Here is a 25,047-nt window from a genome sequence, read left to right on the forward strand (position 1 = left end):
AAAGAAAACGATAGCTTCGTATACATTCTGACATCAGACCTTAAAGGAGCATACGGCATTAGAACAGGTATACATTAACATGCCATGATCAGTAAGATATGATGATAGAGTATAACGGATTTTAAAATACAATGTTGTTTTCTGACACATAAATAAAATACACCCTTGTCAGGAAATTAAGGAGCAACTAATTTTAAGTCAGGCAAGCCTTAAAAGAAGAAACACATTACAAAAAAGGGTTATAAGAATGAGAACCTTAGAGTACCTTATCTTGGGTTTTATTAGTAAACGGAATGTCTCATTGTGTTGTGTGTGTGTGTGTGAGAGAGTTCTGTTTGCAGGCCCCAATGAGCCGCATGGGGTTATCTGGTCTTTGTGGAGACTCCAGACATTCTGTAGCCAGGTGTGGGTGTAAAACTGGGTTGCTCATCGGTTAATTGAGAAGTAGATGTTGAAATTTAGGGTGCCTGGGACATGAAAGCTAAAATGACTGGTACAAGACACTACAATAGGGAGTATAATACTTTAAAATGTAAGCTTTAAATAAATCTACACAAAAATAGTTTTCCAGAATAGTGTTTACAAATTCAATCGACCATGATACACTACATGGAAAAATGTTTATGAGCACCAGAACATCACACCCATGTCATTTCTTTCCCAAACCAAATTGTAAGCACACAACTATATAGAATGTCTGTTCCAGCATAACAATGCAGATGTGCACAAAACGAGCTGCATGAAGACCTGATGTATTGGTTGGAGTAGAAAAACTTAAGCGTCCTGCACAGAGCCCTGACTCAACCTTACTGAACACCTTTGGAATGAAAAAGAAGACAGAAGACAGTGCGCAAAAATCTGATTGAGCAAAAATCTCCACAGGCAAACACCAAAATTCCAAAGGCTGATACTGGTTTAACACATGTGAGATGGTCCGGTTTCCACATACTTTTGGCCATATTGTACATCACTGCTGATATTTTTACTCATGAAAAATACATTTTAAAAGGAGATATGTGGATAAATAAAAGGGCATGACTTAAAATAATTTGACAGTTTTGGACACAAGAGTCAAGCCTCATGAACTCGTACACACTTTCAAACGCAAATCTGAATCTCCTGGCAATTCTGAAGCAAAGCTATGACTTGTTCTGTTATAAATTGCTGCAACATGCCCTAAGCAGGGATGCTGTAACATGCCCGAAGTTGCTCATTTTGATTTGTAAGCTAGCTCACTGTGCTGATGTTAAAACTAACAAGCATGAACGGCACAAACCAAGTCAGCCAACACTCCCGCAAACATTTGACCAACAGATGAAATAGCTTGGCACAGTCAGCCAATTAAAATACCAATGACTTTCAATTAAGACCAAGTCTCATGTCTTAAATTAGGCTTGGAAGCTACATGACTGCTTAAACAGGAGCACAAGCTAAGCCTTAAAATATGACCAGTACACAAGTCATTTATACAAGTAAGGATGTTTTCACTTTTTTGAACAAAATGTTCAATACAAGTCAAGTTCTTCAACCTTCTACTCAAGCAACCCCTGATCAACTCCCAATAGGGCTTTTATTTAAAAAAAAAAAAAAAACCCAGCAATGTTGTGACCACAATGTCTAGAGGGGAAGTTCTTAAAGACCATTAGAATGTTCTCCATTTGGAAGTATCCAGCAACACTTAAACCCTGAAATGCTTTAAGCATTATAGCCAATCTACAATGGGTGATCACCAATTACACTAGAAAAGCAAGCACTTCCATTAGGACACAACAGCAATTACTAGCCATTAAATATTGAAGCTATCAGTTTCAGAACACTAAAGTCTTAAACCCTACATTAAGAGCAAGCCAAAGGCTTTAGAATTGAACTCTAATACAAAATGGTTTATGAAATGATTAGGAAACAAAGATAAGTAAAATTGATTTATTTGTTCAACAAGTCATTAGACTACCAAGCATTTTCCAGGACCATAATTGGTCCAAGGTTCACTTTCCTCTCCAGCTGCAAGCCTGCAAATAAAATTTAAACAGTTTACAAGTAGTGCCAATTCATTGTACTTTAAAAAGGCCTGAATTAAGTTACATAAGATACTATAGTTCCTCCAAACCTTGTTCTGATGGCACAGCACCACTCTTCCTCCCAGCACAGCTACTACTGCAACAGCTACATACCTGGTCAGAACCATATGCAGCAGTCCATCTAGGAAGGAACAGTAGTGGGTTAATCACTGCTCATCAGCAAAACCATTAGAATAGTACAGAAACATACCCATTGTTGAGGAATGAGCAAGCCTTGTGCTCAGCATCAGCAGGGGCAGATGCTGCAGTTGCCTTTAGGAGGCATGCAATGTAAACCTGGTTTTAAAAAAAAAATAGTTTTATTGACAGCTCAACATGGCCATCACCCCACCCAGACAAGCATCACCTACCATGCTGCTGTTCACTTGTTGAAACCTGAAGGCCTCCAGCTGAAGTTTCAATTTGGATGCTTGAGTTTGAGGCAAGAAGTGAGAGCTGGAGTGTGTAAGCTTGGCATCAATCATGCACCTAGAAGGATTTACAGGGTTAAGGCTTTCTTGGTCAGCTTGCAAAGCAAGAAGGAGAACTGCACTCACCCATAGTACTCAATGAAGGAATATCTAGGGATGGCATTGAGGTCAGGGACAGGGGTGGCCACACAGCTGTCAACAAGGACACGCAGAGGTACGTGGTTGAACTGCAGTACAGAGGCCTCAATGTTGATGAGCTCACCCAGGTAGTACTGGTTGGACGGCCTTTCAGAAGTCCAGTCAGCTTTAAAAAAAAAAAAAAAAAAAATTAGTAACCATTCAAAAACCACCTAGAGCTCAACGGCATTACTAGGGATACAAACCCATCATAATCCTCAAAGAGAAAACAAGAAGTTCCTCAGCAGCTTGGGCAGAAGCATATGGGATCCAAGCAGGCATAAGAGGATTGCTGCTCACATTGTGGAATCTGGAAAGCATTCAAACATGACCCATCAATAATTTGTACAGCCTCCCAAGTATCTAAAGTAGTTTGGGTACAGAACTATACCTGAGGTAGTGACACTCAATTGAAACCTTAGTAGCAGCAACCCTTTGAATGGGAGTACTACTTAAGGGCACTGAAGCCATACCAAGGGAGAAGATATAGACCAGCTCATTTGAGGTCACCTGAAAAGGAAGCAGTTTAAGAAAGGCCAGACAAGCTTAAAAGCCAAACCAAGGGATTTAGCAACAGGAGACTTACGGTCAACTTGCTGTTGCAGCCATACAGAGCAGATTCAAAGATGAAGACTTGAGAAGAAGCATCCATCCCCCTGGCAGCACAGCCACCCAGTGTGAAGGCAGCAATATTGAGGGGTGCATCAGTTCCAAACAGATCCCTTCTCACCTCTACACGCACTGCAGTCTCATTGCACTTTACTGTTACACCCTGGGCAGGAACAGGATCAGACTGCCTTACAAAGTGCACTGGTGCTGGTGGGGTTGGGATTTGTGGTGCTGCTGGAAAACGCCAAGTCACTTTCTTTGCTGGTTGCTGCACTACTTGCTGGCTTTGAGGACCTGAAGGATTTTGAAGCTGCACTCCAAGTGGGGCTACTGCAGGGCTTCCAGCTTGTGGATCCCTTTGAAGCCATTGAGAAGTCAACCCAGTGTTCACTGGCACCGAATGATACCCTGAATTGTTATGTTGAAATCCGAGAGGAGCTAGAACAGCTTCCTTTAGTGGCCATTGGGCTGTTGACAACCCAACTGAAAGCAGCAGCAGCAGCACAAACATACCAACTTCCCTTTGGTTGAAACCCATTGCTGTTGACAGACAATTGCATGCACAGTAGAGCTGGCAGACAACCTCCTATTTATATGGTGATTTAAGCATGACTTCAAACATTTCTAATTATCCTAATGTTTTTCTGGGCCTGTTGAGTTACAAATTAGGCTGCCTGATAGAAGACAGCAATTAGAAGGTCACCTCCCCTGCATTTGATTGGCCAAGAGCTTAATTGTATTAATTGTCTCAACCACATGACCTAGATAGGCAATTTGCTAAACTAAAAAAAGAATTTAAATTGTAGACTCTGATCGAGAGCTTGCTTAAAAAAAGAAATTCAAAGAAATGAAATGTTTTTGGAGTTGCTAAACAAATATGCAAGTTTCATTAATATAAAGCCAGTGAACATCATCAGCTTATGGATTAAAAACAGAAATACAGAAATGTTGTTTCCAACTATGCTTGTTTCAAAGAATATCTAATATATATAGAGACTACTTATATTAATCTATACTATGTATATATTCAATTCAATAAAAATTCATTTGTGTAGTACTTTTAACAATGGACCTAGTCACCAAGCAATTATATAACATATAATTACAAACTAACAAATATGTGTGTCAGAGTTTACCTCATTTTATTACAGTTTTAGCTTGAAGCCTATTTAATTGAACTTATCATATGTTCAATGATGGAGACTTGATTGCAAAATTCTTAGTAGCAATTACACCTCTAGGGCTATCCAAGGAGAAACATTCACGATTAGCTTTATGGTTTCTATTTTGTACTATCTTTGAATTGTATATAATCGGGCTGTAATGTGGCAGCAGCACAGTCATATAGATACAGGTCAAGGGCTTCAGTTCATTTTACATCACACACAAGATCAGGGGAAAGTGTGATCTCTGTGACTTTAATCATGGCATGGTTGTTGGTGACAGGCAGGCAGGTCTGAGCATCTAAGAACCTGCTGATCTCTGTTTCACACAAAACACGTTAATTGTGTGATGATTCTGTGGAAACATCTTAAGTGATATCAGAGGAAAATGTTTTTAGTTGCGAGGAAGGATATAGTAATCATATAATCACTCTTTACATCCATGCTGAGATGAGAGAAGGATCTCAGCATGCACAAAATATCAAACCTTGAGGTGGATAGGCTACAATAGTTGAACACCACATCAGGTTCTACTCCTGTCAGCCAAGAGCTAGAATCTTAAGCACAAGCTCAAACAAACTGGACAGGTGGAGATTACAAAAACAATTGTGTGGTCTTTTTTTTGCGTGGTCTGTCCAGTTTGGATGAGCCTGTGCCCATCATATGGTCAGATTCTTTTTTTTAGGCTGACAGGACTGAAAAGGGATTGTAACACATCCACCTCAAGATTTGACGTGTGTTCTGATATACTTTTCTGCTTCTCCTAGTTTATGTAAGTAACTATAGACATTCGGTCGGCTCAGACCAATATAGATATCATCCTTTGATAACTCTCATCAACAAGCTGTTTCAGCCAGAAGACCATTCACAGTATGTTTTAGTTTACCTCTTCATTCTGTGAAAACTCTAGAGACTGTTGTGTGAAATTGCCAGGAGATTGTCAGCAGTTTCTAAAATACTCAAAATAGCCCACCTGGCACCAGCAACCATACCATGGTTATAGTCAAAGTGTTTACATTTTAGACATTCACATTCAGAATGATTTTATGCATTTTGCTGCTGTAACATAATCAATGCTGTCAATCCAGTATATTACAGCACTGTACACAGTGTACACTGCCTTTGGCCACCATGCTCTCTCTAAACTCGGCACAGGACACAGAATTATTCTCATCAGATGATGCAGTAGAGCAAACTAAAATAAATGATCAAATACTGACTTATTTTCTAGTGATCACCAAAAATTGGGACTAATAAACACCATGTCAGTAAAATCCCCTCACATGCACTGGGGGACAGATAACTCTGGTGTATCCTTAAGGCTGGGGTTTCAGAACAAAGTTACATCCTGTCTTATCTATTGACCTCTCAGTGTTCCATAATGTTCCGGCTGTATGATCATGACTATGACCAGTATGGAGCCTATGGTACAATTTTGACACTTCAGTGGCAAGTTTTGAGAAAGACTCAATGATCTCACTCAAAAGAGACCAACTCATTATAAAATGTATTCACCTTGGACTACAGGGGGCCAAACCTCCAATGAGGAGTAACTCCTCATCGTGGACATGAATTAAAAAACACAGTCAATACATTTTAAAACAGGGGCACGGTGGCTTAGTGGTTAGCACATTTGCCTACACGTTTGCACATTGTTTTGCACACTTTTTTACTTTTTTGCTTCTTGCACACTTTCTAACTTTTCGGTCATTTTGCTCATACTGTACAATATTTCAGTTGTTGCTTTTTTTTTTTGCACAAACCTATACACTATCTCAGGGACCTGCTGCTACGAAACTGTGTTCATTTTAGTATTAGTGCAAGCAATATTGTCTGAACATACAGTATTTACATACAGTATTGACACTGGTCGGTGCTGTCTTTTGTGTATTGTCTTGTAACCTTTTGTCTGCACTGTCTTTTGTCTTGCACTGTCTTGTCTGTATTGTCCTGCACTGTCTTGTCTGTCTTGTTTTTATTGTCCTGCACTGTCTTGTCTGTCTTGTCTTGCACTGTTTGCACCAGGTTTCACAGTTGCACTTTATGTGTCTAGGACTGCTTACTAAGTTCTAGCCCTGTCTTTGTTTTATGTAGCACCTTGATCCTGGACAAACTTTGTCTCATTTCACTATGTACTGCAACAGCTATATATAGTTGAAATAATAATAAAAGCTTCTTGACTTGACTTGCCTCACACCTCCAGGGTTGGGGGTTTGATTCCTGCCTCCCTCGGGGCTTCCTCTGGGTACTACGGTTTCCTCCCCCGGTCCAAAGACATGCATGGTAGGTTGATTGGCATCTCTGGAAAATTGTCCGTAGTGTGTGATTGCGTGAGTAAATGAAAGAGTGTGTGTGTGTGTGTGTGTGTGCCCTGCAATGGGTTGGCACTCGGTCCAGGGTGTATCCTGCCTTGATGCTCGATGACGACTGAGATAGGCACAGGCTCCCCGTGATCCGAGAAGTTTCGATAAGTGGTAGAAAATGAATGAATGAATAAATGAATGAATGAACGAATGAATACATTTTAAAACTCAAGAAAATGGGAAATGGAGGTCACCTGATCCAAAGCAAGATGGCAGCTTGAGGGTTTTGGTTAGCTTTGAATCTCAATATTTATCTATTACACCCTATTTTTTTATGTTTTATGATTGCACAGTAACATAAACACATGTAAAGCAGAGAGAATAAAGGTTTTTTGTCTTTCCAACAGTGTGACTTAAAAATCTGTGAACTCTTTAAAAATTCCTGTATTTCTGCATATATATGACCCAAAACATCATCAGATATTCAAACGTCCTAAAAGTAAACAAAGTGAACACAATCAAACAAATGAGCCAACAATATTATGCTTCTTCATTTAATCATTGATCCAGCATTACATATTTGTGACTTGCAAAAGTATGTGAACCTTTGATTTCGGTGTAAGTTGTGAGCCCTTGTTCAGCAAAGTTTCCGGTAACATTTGATCAGCCCTGAACAACAGCTTAGAAGAATTCCATTGCATTCCAGGGACATTATCCCTGGGCAAGCCCTTGTGCAATGGAGCTGGCTAGCTGTTGTACTCACCTCCACCTTCAACCTCTCCCTCAGTCAGAGCATCATACCCACCTGCTTCAAGACCACAACCATCATCCCCCTTCCCAAGAAGGGCCCCCAAACCTGCCTGAACGATTACAGACCATTAGCACTCACTCCAATCAACATGAAGTGTTTTGAGATAGTGGTGCTGGTGGACCTGGTGGATAATGGACCCACCTCAGATGCCATTGCTGCTGTACTTCATATTTCCCTTTGTAGCATCTGGTACAGGTCATTTAGATTTCAGGTCCCAGGCACCCTAAACTTCAGCATCTACTCTTCAATCAACCGATGAGCAACCCAGTTTTACACACACACAACTGGCTCCAGAATGACTGGAGCCTACACAAAGACCAGATAACCCCATGCCGCTTCTCTGATTGAACTCATAGGGGCCCTCAATCAGAACACACACACACAACACAATGAGACATTCCTTTTACTAATAAAACAAGTAGATAAGATACTCTAAGATTCTTATTCTTATAACCCTGTTGTAATGTGTTTCTTCTGCTAAGGCTTGCCTGACTTAAAATTATTTACTCCTTACTTTCCTGACAAGGGTGTATTTCATTCATGTGTCAGAACACAACACTGTAGTAACATCAGTTACACTTTGATGACTGATCTCTGTATGTAATGTACCGCTGCCTTTATACCATCATTACCCTTCATGTTTAGTATCCAAATGACCACAAATTATCAGTTACTCATTTCTCAAACAATGGTGTATTTTATTTGAGCACCAAAGGCGCCATACCGTCTTAATACACCTTGGATAAAACTTCAAAGTCATCTAAAAGTTTTATAGCTAAACCATGCCCACAGACATCTGAAACAAAGGGGGGTTTTCCCTCCAAAATCTCAGGCCGTAGTATTGGCCATCAAAGATGGGTGGAGTTTGCGAACTTTAAATTATCACAAACACCACCAATCTGTGGTCAGACTTTTGGAACAGCTTGGAGATGACTCCATCTTCCTTCAAAGAAGTTCCAGCAAGCTTCACTTCCAAGAACGACAACTGCTCTGATCTTCAGGAGAACTTGGAAGAACGTCTGACCCCACCCTAACTGACTCCAGAGATTTCACTGTTGCATCTGGACTCTTGTGCAGTAAGCCAATGCAAGTAACCGTTTCCTTTACCAACCAATTTAGATGCGTATTTCAAGTATGAACCTTGTATTCTGTCTTGAGGTGAATTTAAGTTTCCGGTGACGATTTCCCAGTTAGGGTGTGATTAATTTTGAAGTTTAAGTTTGCCATTTCTTTCCTTCCTTTCTCTAATTTCTTCTTTCCAGTCTCTTCCTCCCTTTCCCCAATTTTATTTTCTTTTGTGTTATTTTATTTTCATCTTTGTTTTCCCTATTTCTTTTGTTTGTTTGTGTAGTTGTGTTGTGTTTGTCTAATTCATTAAATGTCATATTTTTGTGCCACAAGTGATTGTCTCTGAGAATCGCTCACAAACTTAAGGTACCTGCAACATCTGGTCTGAACTACATGCTCTATTAAGTTAATTTAATTTACATTACGGTATAAAGTAAAAGGGAAGTGAATCTTTCTCGGCCAGGAGGATACCGCCTTCATAGAAATAATAAAGGTTAAACGGACTGCTCGCCGGACGGACAGACCAAATAGGTTAAAATATTTAGAGTCACTATAACGTGTTATAATTACTCATAAATATTTACCTTGCTTCACGAGCCAAAATCGCTACACCTTTCTCATCTGGACGATAAGCATGGTCCTCATCCACCTTAAAGCCTATCTGCCACCCAGCCTGGACCCTTACCAATTTGTCTATTGCCCAAATAGATCAACTGAGGATGCCATTTCCACTGTACTTCATTCTGCCCTGACTCACTTGGATAATGCTGACACCTATGCCAGGATGCTGTTTGTTGATTTCAGCTCAGCTTTTAATACAGTTAGGCCTTCCAAGCTAACCCTGAAGCTGAAACAACTTGGTATCAGCACACAACTCTGCAATTGGGCTCTGGACTTGTTGTAAAAAAATCTTAGTAGAAATAATTAAAATATTATTCCTTACAATACTATAACCAAAGTAAAGTATTAGGCCTTGCAAAATATTACAATTGCTGTCATAAGACATATGTAGGTGATGTTGTAGGCCAAAGATTTTTATTGCAACCATATTCGGGCCTGTCAGGCCTAGTCAGTCTGAGCACATTTGTAATAACAACTTGTTATGTAGAAGGGAAAAGACCATTGTTCCCAGACGTTAGCTCATAAATTGTTATGGAAAATGAAGAACACCATGGTTCTCAGACCTTGGTCCATAGCAATAACATGTTATGTAGAATGAAAAAAACAGTGGTCCACAGACCTAGGCCCTGAAAAATAAGGGGAGGAAAATCCATAAATGGGCATGTGGTGCTCATAAACTTGTTGTGCAGACTGAAGAAGGCCCAGGTGTTTAGTCTGAGGTCATGAAAAATAAGGGGAGGAAAATCCATAAATGGGCATATGGGTGAAAAGTAATGGGAAATAAGGGGAAATTGGGTCAGTGTGTTTAGAAAACATAGGAGGTAAGGCCGGTAAATAAGGTGATATGGCACCTGGGTTCCAAGGAACGCCAGGGTATATATTGAGAAGATATCTGAGGTTTTTTTTTTTTTTTTTGGTTCTTCGAGGGCGAAGGTGTGTGTGCGCGTGCGCGCGCGCGTGCCCGTGTCCGCGGGTCAAGGTGGGTGGTTTTTTTTTGCAAGGACGTCGCAAGAGTTCTTGTTTTTCTTGATTGATTTTGCATGACATGCTCTTTTTGGGGGTTTTCATTTGTTACTTTTAATTTGGCAACTTTGTTACTTTTATTTTGGCAACTTTGTTACTTTTAATTTGCCAAATTTGTTACTTTTTATTTGGCAATTTCTCTTATAATTTGTTGGCTGTTTTACCACAATAAAGAAGTCATTCTCATCCAGGTCTGAGGAGTTTTCTCAGTATTTTTGTAGTAATTATAGAGTTAACAGTTAAGTTTAACTAAAACAGTCCTTAGTAACCAAAAAGTCTAAGTGTGGAGATCACCCTGCGATGTGTCGACTTGGAGACCGGCTCTGAGTTCCGACAGACTTCCTTACGAACAGATCACAGTCTGTTCGTCTGAACACTGTCACCTCCTCCAGTCTTACCATCAGCACTGGGGTCCCTCAGGGATGTGTAATTTCTCCACTACTATACTCCCTTTTCACCCATGACTGCATATCTGTCCGTACCTCAAACAGCATTATAAAGTTTGCAGACAACACCACAGTGATAGGCCTGATTGAAGGTACCGATGAGACGGCTTACAGGGAACTGGAACTACCTGGAACTTAACACCAAAAAGACCAAGGAGGTCATTGCATATTTCAGACATGCTGGCAATCACACTCATCCTCCAATTTACATCAACAGAACTGCTTTTGAGCGTGTACCCAGCCTCAAGTTCCTTCGAATACACATCTCTGAGGACCTCACCTGGTCTCTGAACTCTTCCATCCTGATCAGAAAGGCACAGCAGCACCTATATTTTCTGAGGAGACTTAAAAAGTCCCGACTGTGCTTCAGGATACTGGAGAACTTTTAGCGCTGTAGCATTGAGAGTATTCTCACAAACTACATCTCAGTGTGGTACAGCAGCTGCACAGCTTCAGACCATGAAGCCCTTCAGAGGGTGGTGAAAACCGCCCAACATATCATCAATATTGACTTACCCACCTTGGAGAACATTTTCGAAAAACGCTGTTTGCAAAGGGCGAGGGGCATCATCAAAGATCCCTCTCACCCCAACCACTGACTGTTTACACTTCTCCCATCGGGCAGATGCTACCATTGTTCGTGGCTGTTTCTGCACTGAACAGCTGATATGGTGTTAACAATCACCACTGCACTGTCACTTTTCTTCTGTGTTTTGCACTATTTTGCACCACTTTAAAATCATGCATCCTTGCACCACCCAAAAACTTTCTTTACACTTCTGTATGTCCATCCATATTTATTCAGCCAACAGAAGGGAGGTGGCCAGTCTTGTGACTTGGTGTGGGGACAATAATCTCACCCTCAACACAGACAAGACAAAGGAGATAATAGTGGACATGAGGAAGGAGTGGAGAACTCATCAGGGACTATTCATACGAAAGCTTAAAGTATAGAGGGAGAGCAGCTTCAAATACCTTGGAGTCCACATCAGTGAGGACCTCACATGGACGCTCAACAACACCCAGCTTGTTAAAAATGCACAACAGCAACTGTCCTTTCTGAGGAGGCTGAGGAAGTTAGGTATGCCACTTAAGATCCTCAACAACTTCTACAGCTGTTATTGAATGTCTTATCCAACTGCTTTACAGTGTGGTATGGCAGGACTACTATGAGTGACCGCAAAGATTTGCAGAAAGAGAGAGACTCTACTGCCCTCTCTGGAAAACATTTACCACTGCAGAGCTGACAGGAGCGCTGCCTCCATTTTAAAGGATCCCACCCATCCCCAACATGGACTGTTCACACTCCTCCCCTCAAGACAGTGGTACAGGAGTGTGTAATGCAGAACCTTCAAACTAAGGGACTCATTCTTTCCCTCAGCAATTAGACTCTTGAACAGGTAGCCAGAAAACATAGACTAGTTTCATCTAGACTAGTTTCACCTATCATTGTTAATATTACTGCTGTTATGTCAAGTAGCTGCATCTCACTGCATACTGTTAATTTTAATGCCATGGCTATCATTATCCACTGTTGCAATCAATTTGTACATTGTTAATGTTACCGCTGCATTGACAACTACAGTGGTATTAAATTTTTGCACATATTACAGTAAATATATGTGTATGTGTGTGTATATTGTCAACACTGTACACTTACATACACTGTACATACAGACAGTCTATATTTCCATATTTTCATAGTCTATCTGCTGTATAGTTTATTCTCGTTATTTTTTAACTATGTATGAAGTTATGTGTGTGTGATTTATTGTACCTAATTTTACTTTTTTAACATAGTTTTAACATTTTTTTCTGTACTTGTCGAGCATTCACTGTGGACAGCCAAAAAACAATTTCATTGTACTGGGAAACCAGTTTCCTTTCTGTGCATATGATAGTAACCACTTTAAATCTTTTTAAAAAAATCTTTAAATTTAGATTTCATCGTCATAATTCATTGTTCTGTCAACGATCGCAAGACGTTTTGGACCCAGATGCAGCAATACAGGCCCAAAGCATGATATTTCTACCACCATGTTTCACAGACGGTTGATTGTGAAGGTATATGATGCTGGAATTTTCCTTTCACCAAAAATAACGCTTCTCATTTTAAAACAAAAAGTTTTATTTTTGTCTGATTACTGCACAAATTATTTTTGATATTTTTTTATTCATCCTCTGGCTTGTCCACATGATCTTTACCAAACATCATGGGCATCATCTTGTCCCTTTTGGAGTAGTAGTAGCTCATGAACATTAACATAAGCCAAAGTAAAACAAGCCTTTAGTTACTTATAAGTTATCCAGCATTCCTTTCTGACCCAACAGACTGTTGGGTCAGAAAGGTCAGAAATATGTCTTACTTTTGGAGGGAAAGTCCTAAATTATAAAATGGGGGCATATAAGCCTTTACATTTACGGCATTTAGCAGACACCCTTATCCAGAGTGACTTAGAACTGAGCAACTGAAGAATAAGGGCCTTGCTTAGGGGCCCAGCAGAGGCAGCTTGGTGGACCTGGGGTTCGAACCCATGACCTTCCGATCAGTAGCCCAACACCTTAACCACTGAGCTACCACATCCTCACATTATTATTGAACCATATAGATTACAATTGAATTATGTTCTTCACATACCCCAAATGAGGTTGGGTTCAGAGTGCAGGAGCAGCTATGATACAGCACCCCTGGAGCAGGAAGGGTTAAGGGTTGAACAAGTGGCAGCTTGTCTGTGCTGGGCCTTGAACCCTGATCCTCCGATCAACAACCTTAACCAGTTGAGCGACCACTCCCCAAATTTCTTCCATTTCTACAGAACCTGTGTGACTGAGTCTAAAGTCTTGAATGGATTTTGTAACTGTTCCAGCCAGATGAGCAAGAATAAACTTTTTCTGAAGGCCTCAGAAATCTTCATTGTTTTTGCAATGATCCCCTTCCACACCTGATGGCCATCTCATTGAAATCAGATGGACTTTAATTTGAGCTTGAAATGAAGTACTAAACGTGAAAATGATAGCTAACTGTCATTTTTCCTTGAAAATTCATGTGTACACTTGAAAGTTACCGTCAATAAACAGTGTATTTCTGCTCAAAGAGAATACCCATAGCAGTCAAGTGGCTATTGTACAATCTGTGGTGTGAGAAAAGGCTAAGTGACAATTTGGAAAACCGTATTCAAAGTAAAAATATGATTGTGTCTTCCTGAAGAACAAGGGTAGGGACTCACTGGCTAAAATTAGACAAAGTATGTTGCCAGTTTGGCTACAGCTTCCTGCAGATCACCCCATTATTGAAACCCAAAGAGCCCACTTGCCATACAGATCACTTTACATAAAAAAAATTCTGATTCCTTCAACTAAGCCATTTTTCCCAAATATGGAATTAGAGGAGATAGAGAAAAAAAAAAAAAAAAAAAAAAATGGCAGCTTGACATTAAAAATCTCCCACCAGCCATGAAGTCAGATCTCTCATTTGTATAGTAAAGTCACAGCTTTTAATCATTTAAGAAAGGGACAGTCAATCACCCACAAAAGAAATTCTATACAGGAACATTAAGTTCAGAAATCTAACCATAGTATGCCCTCAAAAAGGGTTTCGAGTGTAAATTAGAGACAGGGATGGACATGTTGAATTGGCTGCCTCTATGGAACTTGCTTGAACAGTCAAGATTCTTTTGTACCCAGATGACCTTCAACAGGTAATTTTATCCAATTGTTACAGAATGTGCTTGTACATTAGCTGTGCACAAAGTGTAGTGATTTAGCCATGTTTGGATGAGAAAGCAATAAAAACCTCTAAGAAATGTATTTTATAAAAATTTATTAGATAAGTCATTAGACTACCAAGCATTTTCCAGAACTACAACTGGTCCAAGGCTTACTTCCTTCACTAGCTGCAGACCTGCAAACAAAGTACATTTTAGCAAGGTGCAAAAAAAGAAAAGAAAAAAAAAACCCTTTGTTCCACAAATACCTTGCTCTGATGCCAGGTCACGGCCCTTACTCCCAGCACAGCTACTACTGCAACAACTGCATACCTGGTCAGCACCATATGCAGCAGTCCATCTAGGGAGAAACAGTAGTGGGTTAGTCACTGCTTATCAGCAAAACCATTATAATAGTACAGAAACATACCCATTGTTGAGGAATGAACAAGCCTTGTGCTCAGCATCAGCAGGGGCAGATGCTGCAGTTGCTTTTAGGAGGCATGCAATGTAAACCTGGTTTAAAAAAAGAAATAGTGTTATTGACAGCTCAACATGGCCATCACCCCACCCAGACAAGCATCACCTACCATGCTGCTGTTCACTTGTTGAAACCTGAAGGCCTCCAGCTGAAGTCTCAGTTTAGATGCTTGAGTTTGAGGCAAGAAGTGAGAGCTGGAGTGTGTAAGCTTGGCATCAATCATGCACCTAGAAGGATTTACAGGGTTAAGGCTTTCTTGGTCAGCTTGCAAAGCAAGAAGGAGAACTGCACTCACCCATAGTTCTCAATGAAGGAATATCTAGGGATGGCATTGAGGTCAGGGACAGGGGTGGCCACACAGCTGTCAACAAGGACACGCAGAGGTACGTGGTTGAACTGCAGTACAGAGGCCTCAATGTTGATGAGCTCACCCAGGTAGTACTGGTTGGACGGCCTTTCAGAAGTCCAGTCAGCTATGAAAAGAAACCATATTAGTAACCATTCAAAAACCACCTAGAGCACAACTGCACTACTAGGGATACAGACCCATCATAAGCCTCAAGGAGAAAACAAGAAGTTCCTCAGCAGCTTGGGCAGAAGCATATGGGATCCAAGCAGGCATAAGAGGATTGCTGCTCACATTATGGAGTCTGGAAAGCATTCAAACATGACCCATCAATAATTTGTACAACCTCCAAAGTATCTAAAGCAGTTTGGGTTTTGGTACAGAACTATACCTGAGGTAGTGACACTCAATTGAAACCTTAGTAGCAGCAACCCTTTGAATGGGAGTACTACTTAAGGGCACTGAAGCCATACCAAGGGAGAAGATATAGACAAGCTCCTTTGCAGTCACCTGAAAGGAAACCATTTTTAAGAAAGGCCAGACAAGCTTAAAAGCCTAACCAAGGGATTTAGCAACAGGAGTCTTACAGTCAACTTGCTGTTGCAGCCATACAGAGCAGATTCAAAGATGAAGACTTGAGAAGAAGCATCCATCCCCCTGGCAGCACAGCCACCCAGTGTGAAGGCAGCAATATTGAGGGGTGCATCAGTTCCAAACAGATCCCTTCTCACCTCTACACGCACTGCAGTCTCGTTGCACTTTACTGTTACACCCTGGGCAGGGACAGGATCAGACTGCCTTACAAAGTGCACGGGTGCTGGTGGGGTTGGGATTTGTGGTGCTGCTGGAAAACGCCAAGTCACTTTCTTTGCTGGTTGCTGCACTACTTGCTGGCTTTGAGGACCTGAAGGATTTTGAAGCTGCACTCCAAGTGGGGCCACTGCAGGGCTTCCAGCTTGTGGATCCCTTTGAAGCCATTGAGAAGTCAACCCAGTATTCACTGGCACCGAAGGATACCCTGAATTGTTATGTTGAAATCCAAGAGGAGCTAGAACAGCTTCCTTTAGTGGCCATTGGGCTGTTGACAACCCAACTGAAAGCAGCAGCACAACCACACCAACTTCCATTTGGTTGAAACCCATTGCTGTTGACGGACAATTGCATGCACAGTGGAGTTGGCAGACAACCTCCTATTTATATGGTGATTTCAGCACGACTTCAAATGTTTCTAATTATCCTAATGTTCTTCTGGGCCTATTGAATTACAAATTAGGCTGCCTGGTAGAAAACAGCAATTAGAAGGTCACCTCCCCTGCATTTGATTGGCCAAGAGCTTAATTGTATTAATTGTCTCAACCACATGACCTACACAGGCAATTTGCTAAACTAAAAAAAGAATTTAAATTGTAGACTCTGATTGACAGCTTGCTTAAAAAAGAAATTCAAAGAAATGAAAGGTTTTTGGAGTTGCTAAACAACTATGTAAGTTTCATTAATATAAAGCCAGTGAACATCATCAGCTTATGGATTAAAAACAGAAATACAGAAATGTTGTTTCCCACTGTGCTTGTTTCAAAGAATATCTAATATACGAGACTACTTATATTAATCTATACTATGTATATATTCAATTCAGTAAAAAATCATTTGTTTAGTACTTTTAACAATTGACCTAGTCACCAAGCAATTATATAACATATAATTATAAACTAACAAATATGTGTGTCAGAGTTTACCTGATTTTATTACAGTTTTAGCCAAAGCCTATTTAATTGAACTTATCATATGTTCAATGATGGAGACTTGATTGCAAAATTCTTAGTAGCAATTACACCTCAATGCAATCCAAGGAAAAAACATTCACAATTAGCTTAATTGTTTCTATTTTGTACTATTTTTGAATTTTATATAATCGGGCTGTAATGTGGCAGCAGAACGTCATGTAGATACAGGTCAAGAGCTTCAGGTCATTTTACATCACACACAAGAACAGGGGAAAGTGTGATCTCGGTGACTTTAATCATGGCATGGTTGTTGGTGACAGGCAGGCAGGTCTGAGCATCTCAGAACCTGCTGATCTCTGTTTTACACAAAACACGTTGACGATTTTGTATGTGGAAACATCTTAAGTGATATCAGAGGAAAATTACCAGATTGGTTTTAGCTACAATTATATATTAATCATATAATCACTCTTTACATCCATGCTGAGATGAGAAAAGCATCTCAGCATGCACAAAATATCAAACCTTGAGGTGGATGGACTACAATAGTTGAACACCACATCAGGTTCTGCTCCTGTCAGCCACGAGCTAGAATCTTAAGCACAAGCTCAAACAAATTGGACAATTGGAGATTAGAAAAACAATTGTGTGGTCTTTTTTTTTGCGTGGTCTGTCCAGTTTGGATGAGCCTGTGCCCATCATATGGCCAGATTCTTTTTTTAGGCTGACAGGACTGAAAAGGGATTGTAACACATCCACCTCAAGATTTGACGTGTCTTCTGATATACTTTTCTGCTTCTCCTAGTTTATTTAAGTAACTATAGACATTCGGTCCGCTCAGACCAATATAGATATCATCCTTTGATTACTCTCATCAACAAGCTGTTTCAGCCAGAAGACCCTCCATTCACAGCATGTTTTAGTTTACCTCTTCATTTGCCAGGAGATTGCCAGCAGTTTCTAAAATACTCCAACCAGCCTATCTGGCACCAGCAACCATGCCATGGTTATAGTCAAAGTGTTTACATTTTAGACATTCACATTCAGAATGTTTTTATGCATTGTGCTGCTGTAACATAATCAATGCAGTCAATCCAGTATATAACAGCACTGTACACACTGCCTTTGGCCACCATGCTCCCTCTAAACGGCAGGCACTTATTTCCAGGGATTTCAGAAAAGCATAACAGATATCACGTCATTGGCTAGATATCACGTCATTGGCTCTCTCTAAACGGCAGGCACTTATTTCCAGGGATTTCAGAAAAGCATAACAGATATCACGTCATTGGCTAGCAGCAGTAAATTTGATATCTAACCCTAACCCTAACCCTAATCATAGTTTTTGGTTGTTTATTAGTTTTCTAAAATAAATCAACCTGTATGACTGTTCTGTCCTTCGTAGTATGCTCTTTTTTTTTTCTCAAGACCTCAGGAAACACGCCCACTTTACGTTGTGGTAACGAAACCCCTGGGGACAGATAACTCTGGTGCGTCCTTACGGCTGGAGTTTCTGAACAAAGTTACATCCTGACTTATCTATTGACCTCTCAGTGTTCCATTATGTTCCTGCTGTATGATCATGGCTATGACCAGTATGGAGCCTATGGTACAGTTTTGAGGATTCAATGGCAATTTAATCATTAAATAAATTATTTTCTATTGGAAATACTAAATGATCTCACTCAAAAGAGACTGGCTCATTGGGAAATGTATTCACCTTGGTCTACAGGGGGCCAAACTTTCAATGAGGAGTAACTTCTGTGGTGGAAATTCTATTCTACTAATCAAAGATAATAGTTCAAGTGAACTTTTCACTAAGTTGCAGAGAAGAACACAGCAGAGTCCTGTGGAATATCAAACTTCTTTATTCAATACACTTGCAAGTGAAGTCAGTCTGTCCCAACCTCAGTCTGAACAGAGTGAGTTACTTGAATTATTTAGTGAGTTACTTGGATCATTATTTCCACACACCTGCAGCCTGCAATGTTGTTGTTTTTTCAATCTAGTGTGCAACTGGAAACAGTTCAGTTCCCCTTTGTTACTTTTTTGCTGTTTCTAGTTTTTGGTGTGTGAGCGTATTGGTACAGACTGTTCAATGTTAATTTCTGTTATTCACAACATTTTCTATTACACTTCTCATCATGGACATTAATTAAAAAACACAGTCAATAAATTAAAAACTCAAAACAAGATGGCAGCTTGAGGGTTTTGGTTAGCTTTGAATCTCCATATTTATCTATTACACCCTATTTTTTATGTTTTATGATTGCACAGTAACATAAAGACATGTAAAGCAGACAGAATAAAGATTTTATCTTTCCAACAGTGTCACTTGAAAATTTGTGAACCCTTTAGAAATTAATAGATTTCTGCATAAATATGACCCAAAACATACATTCAACAGATATTCAAACAAGTCCTAGAAGTAAACAAAGTGAACACAATCAAACAAATGAGCCAACAATATTGTACTTCTTCATTTACTTATTGATCCAGCATTACATATTTGTGACTCGCAAAAGTATGTGAACCTTTGATTTCAGTATAAGTTGTGAGTCCTTGTGCAGCAAAGTTTCCGGTAAATTTTGGGTGTCCTCAAATGAACTGCTTGCTTCAGGTCCTTCCACAATTTTTCTTTTGGATTAAAGTCAAGACATTGACTTGGCCATTCAAAAACATTATCTTTGTTTCTCTTTTTTTGGTAGACAGACTTGGGTATCATCAGCTATGCTACACAAAGCACCGAGAAAGATCAATCCCCACAAGGCAACAGGGCCAGACAATGTCACTGGGCAAGTCCTCAGAGCTTGTGCAATGGACCTGGCTAGCTGTTGTACTCACCGCCATCTTTAATCTCTCCCTCAATCAGAGCATCATACCCACCTGCTTCAAGACCACAACCATCATCCCCCTTCCCAAGAAGAGTCCCCCAACCTGCCTGAAAGATTACAGACCAGTAGCACTCACTCCAATCAACATGAAGTGTTTTGAGATAGTGGTGCTGGTGGACCTGATGGATAGTGGACCCACCTCAGATGCAATTACATAATTCCTCTACACATTGCTCAACATCATCCTGAAGTATGTGGACGACACTGCAGTGATTGGACAGATCACTGGCGGGGACGAAGCAGCCAACAGAGGGGAAGTGGCCAGTCATGTGACATGGCGTGAAGACAATAATCTCACCCTTAACACAGACAAGACAAAGGAGATAATAGTGGACATGAGGAAGGAGTGGAGAACTCATCAGGCACTATTCATACAAAAGCTTAAAGTATAGAGGTAGAGAAGCTTCAAAAACCTTGGAGTCCACATCAGTAAGGACCTCAACTCCACCCAGCTTGTTAAAAAGGAACAACAGCAACTGTCCTTTCTGAGGAGGCTGAGGAAGTTAGGCATGCCACTTAAGATCCTCAACAACTTCTACAGCTGTTATTGAATGTCTTAACCAACTGCTTTACAGTGTGGTATGGCAGCACTACTATGAGGGACCACAAAAATTTGCAGAGAGAGAGACTCCACTGCCCTCTCTGCATAACATTTTCCACTGCAGAGCCCAGAGGAGCGCTGCCACCATTTTAAAGGATCCCACTCATACCCATCATGGACTGTTCACACTCCTCCCTTCAATACAGTGGTACAGGAGTCTGAAATACAGGACCGACAAACTAAGGGACTCATTCTTTCCCTCAGCAATTAGACTCTTGAACAGGTAGCCAGAAGACATAGACTAGTTTAATCTATCTCATAGTTCAGCTGAACTAAATTGCTCCCCCTCATGTTGCACATTTGTTAATATTATTGCTGTTATGTCCTGTAGCTGCATCTCTCTGCATACTGTTCATTTTAATGCCATTTCTATCATTATCCACAGTTGCAATCAATTTGTACATTGTAAATGTTATTGCTGCATTACCATCTACAGTGGTATTAAATTTTTGCACATATTACAGTAAATATACATGTGTGTGTATATATTGTCAACACTGAACACTTGTACATACAGATAGTCTATATTTCTGTATTTTCATAGTCTATCTGCTGCACAGTTTATTCTTGTTATTTTTTTTAACTATGTTTATAGTTATTTATTTAAAATTGTAAATAATTATAAATAAAATTTAAAATAATCACTGTGGACAGCAAAGAAAGACTTTCATTGTACTGGGAAACTTGATTCCTTACTCTGCATATGATAGTAACTGCTTTAAAACTTTTAAAAAATCTTAAAATTTTGATTTCACCATCATAATTCTGAATTCATTGTTCTGTCAATGATTGCAATCCATCATGGCCCAGATGCAGCAATACAAGCATAGGCATAATACTTCCACCACCATGTTTCACAGAAGGTATAATTTTATGATGCTGGAATTCAACATTTTCCTTTCTCCAAAAATAATGCTTCTCATTTTAAAACAAAACCTTTTATTTTGGTCTGATTAGTCCACAAATTATTTTTCCATTAGTCCTCTGGCTTGTCCACATGATCTTTACCAAACATAATGGGCAGCATTGTTCTTTTTGGAGAGTAGTAGCTTTCTCCGTGCAATTCTGCCGTGCACATTGAGGTTGGCCAGCCAAGAGACATAGTCCCTCCAGCATGTCCTAGGTCTTCCCCGGGGCCTCCTCCCGGTTGGACATGCCCGAAACACCTCCCTAGGGAGGCGTCCAGGCGGCATCCGGAACAGATGCTGGAGCCACCTCCGCTGACTCCTCTCGATTTGGAGGAGCAGCGGCTCTACTCTGAGCTCCTCCCAAGTGACTGAGCTCCTCACCCTATCTCTAAGGGAGCGCCCAGCCACCCTACGGAGGAAACTCATTTATGATATGAATTTATGATAATCTTAGTGTCAAGATATGGCTTACACAAGCAGCAACACTGTTTGGGAAAACCCTTACAAGTTACAGATCAGAAACCCAGATTACTGAAAGCAGTGTTACATAAAGCTGGTGAGCCTCTTCTTTATATTATTAACTCCTCGTTATCTTTAGGTTACATCTCTAAATCCTTCAAATTGGCAGTTATTAGGCCACTCATCAAAAAACCTAATTTAGATCCAAATGAACTATCAAATTACAGACCCATTTCACACCTTCCGTTTATGTCTAAAATACTTGAAAAGGTTGTGTCTGTTCAACTGAGCTCCTTCTTGCAGGAGAACAATGGGATTAGTTTCCACTGCTATGCTGATGACACACAGTTATATATCTCATCAAAACCAGATAAAATAGATAAAGTGTCCAAGTTAACTTAGAGAGATAAAAGACTGGATGAGCTGCAATTTTCTGCTGTTAAACTCTGATAAGACAGAAATACTACTTATAGGTCCAAAACCAGCACACAGAAACTCTCAAAATTTAACTTCCATTCAGAGGGATGTACTGTTACTAGTAGTAGTAATAATAATAATAATAATAATAATAATAATAATAATAATAATGCATTTTATTTCATGGTGCCTTTCAGAACACCCAAGGTCACCTTACAAGCAATATACAGGTCACTGCATAAAAACAAAACACATAGACAAACAGCATATACATATAAAATGCATTTAAGTCTTATTAAAACATGTTATAAGAAGGCCTGTATAAAAAGATGTCTTAAGACGCGTTTTAAAAGTCAACAAGCTCTCGCTATTGCGACCATCGAGGGGAAGAGAATTCCATAGGTGGGGGGCAACATAACTAAAAGATCTGGCACCCATAGTAGTGAGTTGAATCCGAGGTACCACAAGAGAATTTGAAAATGAAGATCTGAGTGCACGTGGAGGAGTGTAAACCTGGAGAAGTTGAGTAAGGTATTGTGGTGCAAGGTTATGAAGTGCCTTAGGATTGAGTAGTAGGATTTTAAACTGAACTCTATATTTTACTGGAAGCCAATGCAATTGCTGGAGAACCGGAGAAATGTTATCAGTATAGGGTGTTCTAGAGAGAACATGAGCTGGAGAATTCTGAACCAGTTGAAGCTTATGCAGCAATTTGGAGGGAATACCTGTGAGAAGAGCATTGCAGTAGTCTATAAGTGAAGTGACTCGTGCGTGAATGAGAACTTCAGTATTATTTTTAGAAAGAAAGGGACGGAGACAATTAATGTTGTGCAAATGGAAGTATGCAATCCGTGTGATATTATTAATTTGAGCTTTAAAAGATAATGTGCTATCTAAGATGACACCCAAACTTTTAACCCGAGAGGAAGGTGAGATTGCAGTATTGTCGATATGTAAAGAGAAACAGTTAGATTTGGACACAATTGATCTAGTGCCAACAAGCAGAGCCTCAGTTTTATTGCCATTTACCTTCAAAAGTTTCGCTGAGAGCCAGTCTTTAATTTCAGCCAAACAGCTTGACAAAGACGGCGGAGGAAAAGTACCAGTGGGTTTGGCAGACAGGTAGAGTTGGGTGTCATCCGCATAGCAGTGAAAATTAGTACCATATTTCCTTAAGATATCACCAAGAGGAAGCATATATATAATGAAAAGAAGTGGGCCCAAGACAGAACCCTGGGGAACACCAGTGGTAACTGTAGATGTTCTTGAACTAAAACCTTTTAATTGAATACGCTGACTGCGCCCAGATAGATATGACCTAAACCAAGACAGAACAGTAATACCAATGGAAACTAATCTGTCAATAAGTATGTTATGTGAGATAGTATCAAAGGCAGTGCTCAAGTCTAGAAGCACAAGTATAGTTAAAAGCCCAGAGTCAGCTGCCAACAGTAGATCATTGGTTATTCTGACAAGAGCAGTCTCAGTGCTGTGGTGGGGACGAAAACCAGATTGGAATGTCTCATACAGGTTATTATTGGACAGATGTTCATGAATTTGAGTTGCAATACACCTAATTTCAACTACCTTAGAGATAAATGGTAAATTTGAAATAGGACAAAACTTTTCAAAATTGAATGGATCACCCCCCTGGTTTCTTAAGTATGGGTGTGATAATAGCAGATTTAAGAGATGGAGGTACAAAACCAGAGCCAAGTGAAGCATGAACAATTTTGGTAATCAACGGCAAAAGGGCCGGTAAACAAGCTTTTACTAAAGGAGTTGGTAGAGGGTCTAACTGACAAGTCAAAGATTTAGATTTACCTATCAGACCTACTATCTCTGAGATATTTGGTAGTGTAAAATTAGAGAAAACAGAGAGGGGAGGTGTGTGAGTGATAGACTGACAAGAATCATTGTGAAGGGTACCAGTAGGTAATTGCCGATGTACATTCTCAACCTTAGATATAAAAAAAGTCAAAAAGCGATCACATAGATCAGTAGAATACATATCAGATGGCAAAGAATCAGGTGGTTTCAGAATATTATTTACCACCAAGAAAAGAGACCTAGAGTTCCCATTGCTAACTCCAATTATGTTAGAGTAATAATCGTATTTAGCTTTAGTCAGTGCATTTTTATAATTTTGAAAATGTTCAGCATACATTTCTTTATGAACAGTAAGGCCATACCCGACGTACAGCCGCTCTAACCTACGGCCTTTAGTTTTAAGTTCACGCAGTTCAGGTGTAAACCAAGGAGCTGAATGTATAAATGAGACAGTTCGAGTTTTCACAGGTGCAAATTCATCTAAAATCATGCTCAGTCCATCATCGTAATATTTTACCAGTTCATCAACAGTAGAGAAATCAGATTTACTGGAGAAAATGGAAAGTTCATCGGCAAAAGTAGGCAAATCAATGTTCTTAATATTCCGAAATGTAATCGGGCAACACAGGTTTACCTTAAAAAATACCTAGTTTGGCATAAAATGACACCAGAAAGTGATCTGACATAGATAGATCAGAGACATTACAATTAAAAGGTGTTATACCAAAGCAGCAAACGAGATCAAGTGTATTCCCCTTAGTATGAGTGGACAGTGTATTAAAGTGTTGTATACCAAAGCTATCCAAACATGATAAAAATTCACTTGTTGATGCATTACTGACATTATCTACATGAATGTTAAAATCACCCAGAAGGATAACATTTGAGGATATGGAACATAGATAAGTCAAGAGTTCAGATAGTTAAAAAGGCATTATTGTTCTTGGGAGGGCGGTAGATAGTTATGAGGATGG

General features: G+C 39.9%; 2 protein-coding genes across 2 annotated transcripts; both read right to left on the reverse strand.

Moving 5' to 3' along the window:
* Positions 1 to 1,909: 1,909 nt before the first annotated feature.
* On the reverse strand, positions 1,910 to 3,845 carry LOC113652165 (zona pellucida sperm-binding protein 3-like). Its single transcript, XM_027161077.2, has 8 exons — positions 3,252 to 3,845; positions 3,057 to 3,175; positions 2,872 to 2,975; positions 2,615 to 2,792; positions 2,429 to 2,546; positions 2,269 to 2,354; positions 2,108 to 2,199; positions 1,910 to 2,009 (listed from the first exon to the last, which is right to left on the reverse strand). The coding sequence occupies exons 1-8, from the start codon at positions 3,810 to 3,812 to the stop codon at positions 1,948 to 1,950; spliced, it is 1,320 nt and encodes a 439-aa protein (XP_027016878.1). The 5' UTR covers positions 3,813 to 3,845; the 3' UTR covers positions 1,910 to 1,947.
* Positions 3,846 to 14,512: 10,667 nt separating this feature from the next.
* LOC113652166 (zona pellucida sperm-binding protein 3-like) lies at positions 14,513 to 16,414 on the reverse strand. Its single transcript, XM_027161078.2, has 8 exons — positions 15,828 to 16,414; positions 15,632 to 15,750; positions 15,441 to 15,544; positions 15,190 to 15,367; positions 15,004 to 15,121; positions 14,844 to 14,929; positions 14,683 to 14,774; positions 14,513 to 14,610 (listed from the first exon to the last, which is right to left on the reverse strand). Exons 1-8 carry the CDS (start codon positions 16,380 to 16,382, stop codon positions 14,549 to 14,551), a joined length of 1,314 nt encoding a protein of 437 aa, XP_027016879.1. The 5' UTR covers positions 16,383 to 16,414; the 3' UTR covers positions 14,513 to 14,548.
* Positions 16,415 to 25,047: the final 8,633 nt, after the last annotated feature.

This window comes from Tachysurus fulvidraco, chromosome 15, assembly GCF_022655615.1.
Source record: "Tachysurus fulvidraco isolate hzauxx_2018 chromosome 15, HZAU_PFXX_2.0, whole genome shotgun sequence".
Lineage (NCBI taxonomy): Eukaryota > Metazoa > Chordata > Actinopteri > Siluriformes > Bagridae > Tachysurus > Tachysurus fulvidraco.

Bases quoted from the DNA above. Each gene is read 5' to 3' on its own strand.
- LOC113652165 (XM_027161077.2), bottom strand. From the start codon at position 3,812: ATGGGTTTCAACCAAAGGGAAGTTGGTATGTTTGTGCTGCTGCTGCTG. The intron at 2,547-2,614 runs GTGAGTGCAGTT...AAATCCTTCTAG, and splicing joins TCCTTCATTGAGTACTATGG to GTGCATGATTGATGCCAAGC. The intron at 2,355-2,428 runs GTAGGTGATGCT...TTTTAAAACCAG, and splicing joins AACAAGTGAACAGCAGCATG to GTTTACATTGCATGCCTCCT.
- LOC113652166 (XM_027161078.2), bottom strand. From the start codon at position 16,382: ATGGGTTTCAACCAAATGGAAGTTGGTGTGGTTGTGCTGCTGCTTTCA. The intron at 15,545-15,631 runs GTATAGTTCTGT...AATGCTTTCCAG, and splicing joins ATTGAGTGTCACTACCTCAG to ACTCCATAATGTGAGCAGCA. The intron at 14,611-14,682 runs GTATTTGTGGAA...CTTTGTTTGCAG, and splicing joins TGACCTGGCATCAGAGCAAG to GTCTGCAGCTAGTGAAGGAA.